Source organism: Hippocampus comes, unplaced genomic scaffold, assembly GCF_001891065.2.
Source record: "Hippocampus comes isolate QL1 unplaced genomic scaffold, H_comes_QL1_v1.1 scaffold496, whole genome shotgun sequence".
Lineage (NCBI taxonomy): Eukaryota > Metazoa > Chordata > Actinopteri > Syngnathiformes > Syngnathidae > Hippocampus > Hippocampus comes.
Window position 1 is genome coordinate 11,677 of NW_017804976.1, and position 7,713 is coordinate 19,389.

Genomic DNA, 7,713 nt, shown 5'->3' on the forward strand with positions numbered 1-7,713 from the left:
TCTAGGCAGGACTTCGCTCGCAGCAATCAAAGCTTTTCAGCCTGAGAACCGCAGGTGGCGATTCTCATCCGGGCCACTCTACAATCAACAACGAAGCCTCATAGCAAATCGCTGAAGCTCACAGCTTGATGAGGTCATCGGAAGAACATCATCCACAGATACAGCAGAGAGGTGATCCGAAGGCCGCAGTGGCGGACGCTCTCGCTGCATCTTTGACCAAAAATACGATGAACAGAAGCAGAGTGACCCTTCTCTGTACCTGGATCAAACCTCGTCTGCAAATCTGGAAGCGCTCGTCCTATGAATGGGACAAAAACCATATTGCACCTCACGGGTCGCAAGCCTGGTCTTCAAATCTTAGAGGTGTTCGTTCCATAACCGGGACAAAAACCACAGTACGGTTTCCCAGGTTCGCCCTCTCTTACTCGACTTTAGCAAGATGTCGGGTCCCTCCCCAGGGAGGCTTAGGAGTGTGGTCCCCCTCCCTCCGGTCACCTGGTCTGCCAATCTGAAGGTACTCTTGCCACGACCGTGGCAAAAACCGCTGTGCTACAATGCGGTTTCCGTACAGTTGGACTCGAACGTCTGAATGCACAGCAATAGACTTCCCCAGGCGGAAGGATCCTTTACCGGGGAGGCTTAGGAATGTGATCCCCCCCCCCAAGTACAAAGGCCAGAATGGAAGGAGTTGTGAGAGCATGTCTGTGGAATTTTCTCCGAGAAACTCTTTCCAGTGAAGTCAATTTCCACCGAATTTCATTTTCACGTCAAGACTGGAATGTCATACTACCATTGTGATGTTCTGTACGCACCGTCAATCCCTCCGGTCACCTGGTCTGCCAATCTGAAGGTACTCTTGCCACGACCGTGGCAAAAACCGCTGTGCTACAATGCGGTTTCCGTACAGTTGGACTCGAACGTCTGAATGCACAGCAATAGACTTCCCCAGGCGGAAGGATCCTTTACCGGGGATACCTGAAACACGACTTCAATGCAAGTACAAAGGCCAGAATGGAAGGAGTTGTGAGAGCATGTCTGTGGAATTTTCTCCGAGAAACTCTTTCCAGTGAAGTCAATTTCCACCGAATTTCATTTTCACGTCAAGACTGGAATGTCATACTACCATTGTGATGTTCTGTACGCACCGTCAACCGGAATAAAATAATCATTTCTTCCGTGCACCTCCATCGACTGCCGCTAACTCTGTTTCCACATATAGATCATCTGTCTGCAGGGCGGGATGAGGTCACTTGCAAGTCATTGGACGACACGCGTTTGTACACATGCGGTAAAGCTTTCGGGGGGGAAAGAAAAAAAATAAAACATACGCCGAAATTCAAAGTCATGTGACTGCAGATGCAAAGATAGCCAAGTGAGTCAGTCAGTTTGCAGATAAGAACGTTCTCCCCCCCTGCCCGCCCGTTTGGTGGTGGTGTTGTTTTTTTTGTTTTTGTTTTTGTTTTTTGTATGACAATAAAAAAATACTCTACAAAAGTTTTGGGTCACCACAGCACGCCTGCTATGTCAAATCCTCATCGATGTCCGCCTCGGTGTACGTCTGCGGTCCACTACGGTGACGAACGCGCATCACTTTGTGCTTCGACTTCCTGGCGGCGATGACGCAGGGTAACAGTAAGAGCAGTGTTGCCGAGGCCAAAGGGGAATGAGTCACTCAGCAAGAATGTTTTGCAGCTTGCCTCGCAGCCGCCTGCCGTTGAGACACTTTTCCTCTTTTCTTTGGCTGACCGCTGACACCGCAAAAAAAAAAAAAAATGCTCCGTTTGATGTGTCCTCAGATTTGGCCGCAGTGACGCTACAAGAGGGTCGAAATAGTCGAAACAGCTCTCAATACAAACGTTACAATGATAAACTGTCTAATACCTAGTGACCTTCTAGGTACATTTGGTACAGTGTTGAATATGAAATAGTCGAAACAGCTCTCAATGCAAACTTTACAATAATACCTCGTGACCTTCTAGGTACATTTGGTACAGTGTTGAATAATGCGCATGAATATCGGTGGAATTCGATTGTGCATATTGATTTTTGAAAGATGCAAGAATTGTCTTCTCTGTGGCAGAGCAACATAAAAACAAGCACGAATAAATGATGCCACAGAAAAGCATACAAAATGTCATGTTTGATTCCCCAAAGTCCTTCATTGATATGAAGGTCTGCAGACTCGGGTCATTTTCGTGGAGCCCAGAGTTCAAAGCAAACACGGCGAAGTGGCATTTCGCTGTTACGCTGCACACAAACGGAAGAAGCTCCAAACAGAAGTCAAGTGTCAACACGTTATTAATCCAGGTTAAAAACGTTGCTTTTTTTCCCCCCTCCCATACATTTAAGCTTCTCAGTGCAGTCTTTTTATAATTTTAGAAAACCTACTTTGATTTCCAGTCGCTGATGGTGCAGTGGGACACTCGCTTGACTGGCGTGCGGGCAGCGTGACATCGATTCCCAGTCACTGGCGATGTTGATGTGGGTGTGAATGGTTCTTTGTCTCGATATGTGCCCTGTGACTGATTGGCGACCAGTTCAGGGTGTAGTCTTGCCTTTTGCCCGAAGTCAGCTTGGATAGGCTCCAGCAATTCCCCGCGACCCTGTTCAGGATACGCAGTGTTGAAAAGTTATTTATTTTTTTTTAATCTCTGCTTCTGAATATCGTCCGCTGTTGTCTTTCTAAATGCTTTCAGGTGTTGTGTCTTTGCTTCTATGAAGCACATTGAATTGCCTTGTGTATGAACTGTGCTATTTAAATTGATTGATTGACTGAACAAATAAATCCAGCTGCCGTGCCTTGATATCAAGATAAATAACTGATCTGGTCGAAATCGAGGATCAGCACTTTGACAGTGAAACACTGGGCCAACATCCCAGAAAGTGACATTGGGAGATTGATGGACGACTCAGAAACCGCGCAGCGCTTTAGCTTGAGTGCCGATGAATCCCCACAATCGTGAATCTTTTTCCTCATCTTTCATGAAATAGTGATAGATTTGACGGGTGTTTGGAATGTGAGGGAAAACCACCATTTCTGTTAAAAAAAAAAAAAAAAAAAAAAAAAAACATCCAGAAGTCGTCAATCAATAACCAAGATATAAATCTCCCAGTTGATCGTAAAGCCGTAAAAAATGATAAATCAGCCTCCTGCAAATTGATGGATGCGGATGGAGCTAGCTTGACCAAATGAGCATCGCAAAGAGAAGGCCCAGTTAACTTTAAATGAGCCTCAGCCAACAATGGATATGACAGCTCCCTCCCACGTACTGGATGCATTGTGTGTGTGCGTGTGTGTGTGTCTGGGTGGGCATGCGTTTGTGTGACACCTCCTTGGTGATTTACATCATGTGACGGTGCTTTATTTCCACAGGCCATCCGCAGCAGACTGGAAGAGACTCGTGTGGGCATCCAACTCTCAAGTCTCAGCCAGCAATGTCTTTTTTCTTTTCTTTTTCTTTTTTTGGTCCTTCGAAACAGGCAATTTGGTTAGTTGGGACTCGAGAACAATGCATTGTTATGATTGCGGTTGCAGTGGTGGCGAAATACTGTACCGGTATATTGATATTCCTAAATATTAGAGACCGTACGATGCAGTACTATAAACACAAGGAAAAACAATTTTGTGATTTAAAATGAAGCTTGATTGTCTTTGAAAAGACAATAAAGTTAGCACAAATGATAATAATGGAAAAAAACGCACCATTTGTAAATACAGTATAATGAAATAAATAAGTATTTTACACATATACGGTACATATAATTATTTTAAATGATTCGACTTGTACTACAACTACGTCCATCACCCATAAATGTTGTCTTTTCAGTAAACAAACTCTATTAAATAAATGTAAAAAAAAAAACAAACAAATAGAATAATGTCAGAAAAGGACCTTTTGGCACTGGACGAATTTCACTTTTTTTAATGTCCAGCAGGGGGCACTCTGTAAAACAAAAATGACAATCTGTGCCAAAGAAACATTTTCATGGTTAAAAAGTGGTCTTGAGTCTGACCCTTGCACCACAATGCATTTAAAATATGTTTGACTTGTAGCACTATATAGCTGGGACAAAATGGCACTTCAAATCAAATGAGTGAGGGGGTTTGGGGGCGGTAAAAGAAGGGTACAGTAAATTCAGTCAAATGTTTGCACATGCGGACCTGACACATACAGGATGTACCTCGACTATTAACGAGTATCTGATGGAGCTGTGCGGAACACAGTCGTGAGTAGGATGAGCAGACAGGGGGGAACGCCAGAGAGGGGAGCTGAGGGACTGATGGCGGGTGGCTGAAAAACTACTTCTTATCCAATGACGGGATCAATACATTTCACTTCAATTTTTTACGGTCCCTCTCAATGTCTTTGGCTGGAACAGAACAGATTAATGTCATCAGAAGAACACGGCGTTCTTCTGCAGACGCGACCTCACATTTTTAAACAGCGCTCTTAATTTGCACATCTTGCATTGCTTCACTCGTGTCCCCCTGCGTTTCCTGCCAGGCCCATCTCCGTCTTGTCCCTCTTGGCCCTCCAGTCCCAGCCAGGGTCCCCACACTCCACCGTGAAGGTCGGGGTCCGCCATGGGGTCGTCGGGTGGGTTTCTCGGCACCACGGCGGTGCGGTTGTACTCCGCCAGCCTGGTCAGGAGATGCTTGACGATCTCCGGCCGCGATCCGGCCATGTCGCACCTCTCATAAGGGTCAGAGGAGACGTTGAACAGCCATACCGACTTGCCCACCTGATTGCGGCGTTTCTCAAGACCCTGCCAGCGCTCCGGACCGTCTGCGAAAGCCTGCGGGGGTGTCCAGTCGCCGTCTCCCACGTTTCCCGTCAGAAGCTTCCAATCCCCGGCGCGGATCGCTGCTCTCACCGCCGTGTCCCAGATCCCGAAGCCGTTGAGTCCCAAGGCCTTGTCATAGGGCTCCCCGGGTTTCCTGGAGACCGGGTCGATGTTGAAGAGGATTTCCGTGCGAGGGGAGGGGAGCCCCTCGCTGATGGCGCCCCAAACGTCGTGACCGTCCAGGCCCCGCTGGCACTGCGGGGTGCCGGCCAGGGACAGCAACGTGGGGTACCAATCGGAGACGTGGATGAGCGCTTTGCTGACCACGCCCTTGGTCTTCAGGAGGGGACTGTGGACGAAGCCCACCGCCCGGACGCCCCCCTCCCAGTACGTCCCTTTGCCGCCTCGAAGCGGCCAGTTGCTTCCCCCGGAAAGAGGCTGCCCTCCGTTATCTGACGAGTAGATCACAACCGAGTTTTCATAAAGACCGCTCGCCTTTAGCTGGTCGACGACTTGACCGACGCCGTGGTCCAGGCAACTGAGCATCGCCGCGTAGTGACGCCGGATGCGATTGTCCTGGAACGAGTACATGTCCAGGAAGTGGTCGGGTGCCTGTAGGGGTGTGTGGGCGGCTTGGAGGGAAAGGTAGAGGAAGAGAGGCGTGCCAGAGTCGTGATTTCTCAGGATCTGCTTCACTCTGTTGGGAAGGAGGGAACTCGTTTGAACATGAGGCTTTCCAAGAAAGACTTTCTAAGGGCCACTTCCACAAGTCTCCAGACCTCAACTGTAAAATGCCACGGCACACCATTAGACCAAAAACATCACGCAAAACAGAGAGATACGATGATCTCGTCTCGATTTACTGACAAATTGAGTTACTCAGGATGAAACCTTGGCCTGTTCAGTTGAACACAAAGCTACAGGGTGTTTGGAAAGTCACTGTGACTGTTGATAAAAATATAGAAGCACACAGGAACTTTTTTTTGGGGCGGTGGGGGGATAAATAAATAAAAATATATAAATTAATAAATAAATCACCAAATTATATTTTCTATTGAGCAAAACAATACAATTTTAACATAAAAAGTATGTAAAATAATGGACACGTATTTTCAAAAATACATAGACATTTGGAAAACGTGATTTGTTTTTCTTCAAATTTCATTAAATTAAATAATTCAACATCAAATCATATACACACACACACACATACACACACACAATAAATAGGCAACATACAATCCCATGCATAACCAATGTCATAAAAACGGTGACTCTCACCTCTCGACGTAAAGCAGAGTGGAATAATTCCCCGCCATGTCCCACGCCGGCGTGTCGCCGTCATGCAGGTCAAATCCACAAGCTTCGGCATTATCGCAGCTCTGATAGGAGAAGTGGTCTCCGCTCCCGGTGAGCGTGCCCAAGAAGCTGCGGAAGCCTCGTCCTATGGGCGAGCAACCGGGCCTGCAGAAGCCCAGGTGCCATTTCCCCACCATGTGCGTGGCGTACCCCGCCTCCGACAGCCGCTCGGGCAGGGTGGGGACGTCCGGGGGGAGGCAGAGGGGTTGACGTGGACGGATGATTGAATGCTGCAAGCCGGTGTGAATTTGGTAGCTGACAAGAAAAGAAAAGGTTGCTGAGATGAGTTTGGGAAATAAAATGAAAGGGATATTTCACAGAAGGGTTAATTGACACGTATGACACTTTTAGTTCGCATGAATGTTATTCAGCAGTACTTTGATATCCCCCCCAAAAATATCCGCAGATACATTAATCTGCAGGTATGGAACTGCGAGTATGTATGATCCTGCTGTAGTGAGAAAAAAAAAACTTTGTTTTTGAAGATTTTTTTTTTCAAAAAAAGGCGAAAAGAAAATAAATGCACTTTTTGTGTTCAAATCGTGTACAGCAACACCAGTCTATAGGATTTTTCAGTTTTTTAGCATTAACCTTGCTGACTTTCATAAGGATAACTTCTGTGCTTTTACGAAATCAAAAATGTGTAGCTCTCTTTGTTTGCTTAGATTGAAAGTAAAAAGCCAACTGTCCGTTGAATGACAGTCGCAGTCAACAATTCGAAACAACAAAATTCCTATTTTTCCTTGCTGCTGAAGAAAAATAAAAATCATCTGTAGTTACAGCTCTTATCTTGAAAAACTCAAGTCGGGTCACTCGTAAGTCGAGGCAGCACAGTACGACGGAATCGTCATCTATTTATAAAATAAATGGTGAGCGACTGACCGTCCTGTCATGAGTTGACTACGAGAGGGCGAGCAGATGGGCTGAACGTAATAATTCTCCAATTTCACCCCCTCCGCCGCCAGCTGATCCAACACGGGCGTGCGGATGTCCGAGCCGTGGTAGCCGACGTCGCCGTAGCCCTGGTCGTCGGCCATGATGAAGATCAGATGCGGCACCGGGGGATCGCCCCGGCAGCCGTGGAAGCAGATCACCAGGAGAAACAGACAGCAGACGCTTCTCTTCATCTCCAGAAAGCAGAAACCAGAAAATTGGGGAGGAAACTACAGCACAAGTAACAGGAGACAGCGGCGAGTTGGTGCCAGACGTTATGCGGGATGGAGGGCGAAATGGCGAGAGAGGTTAAGGACTGGTGGATGTGGATGAAAAGACGCAACTTGGCAGTACCTTATTACATTCCACTGGGCTTATGGGCGCTTCGCACCTTGGCTGGAAATTGAGGTCAACTTTAGTGTGTGGAAGCACACACACGGAAGCGCGCACACAGTAGCGTATGATATGACTTGAAGGCCTTATGATCGGAACATGGACACCTGAAAAGCCGCCCCTCAGTGTTACAAAAACAGGTCACGTCTAAAAAAAATGTTGCAGTGAGAAGGAAAAAAAAAAAAAAAAAAAAAAAAAGGAATGTTTTTTGCAAAAAATGAAACTCACAAAACGTTCGTCTCA

General features: G+C 46.7%; 1 protein-coding gene across 6 annotated transcripts in view; it reads right to left on the reverse strand.

Annotated features, from left to right (window-relative positions):
• Positions 1 to 3,896: 3,896 nt before the first annotated feature.
• LOC109529495 (arylsulfatase I) overlaps positions 3,897 to 7,713 on the reverse strand; it is a 43,901-nt gene continuing 40,084 nt past the window's right edge. For 2 of the 6 annotated variants that reach the window (XM_019892914.1, XM_019892905.1), the window contains exons 2-5: positions 7,578 to 7,617; positions 7,027 to 7,473; positions 6,067 to 6,399; positions 3,897 to 5,482 (exon numbers count right to left, since the gene is read on the reverse strand). In XM_019892914.1, coding sequence (XP_019748473.1) covers positions 4,396 to 5,482; positions 6,067 to 6,399; positions 7,027 to 7,271 — 1,665 coding nt within the window. In that variant the 5' untranslated portion in view covers positions 7,272 to 7,473; positions 7,578 to 7,617 and the 3' untranslated portion in view covers positions 3,897 to 4,395. Of the gene's footprint in view, positions 5,483 to 6,066; positions 6,400 to 7,026; positions 7,618 to 7,713 lie in introns of all 6 variants that reach the window. The other 4 variants (XM_019892932.1, XM_019892922.1, XM_019892896.1 and 1 more) reach the window with 4 other exon arrangements.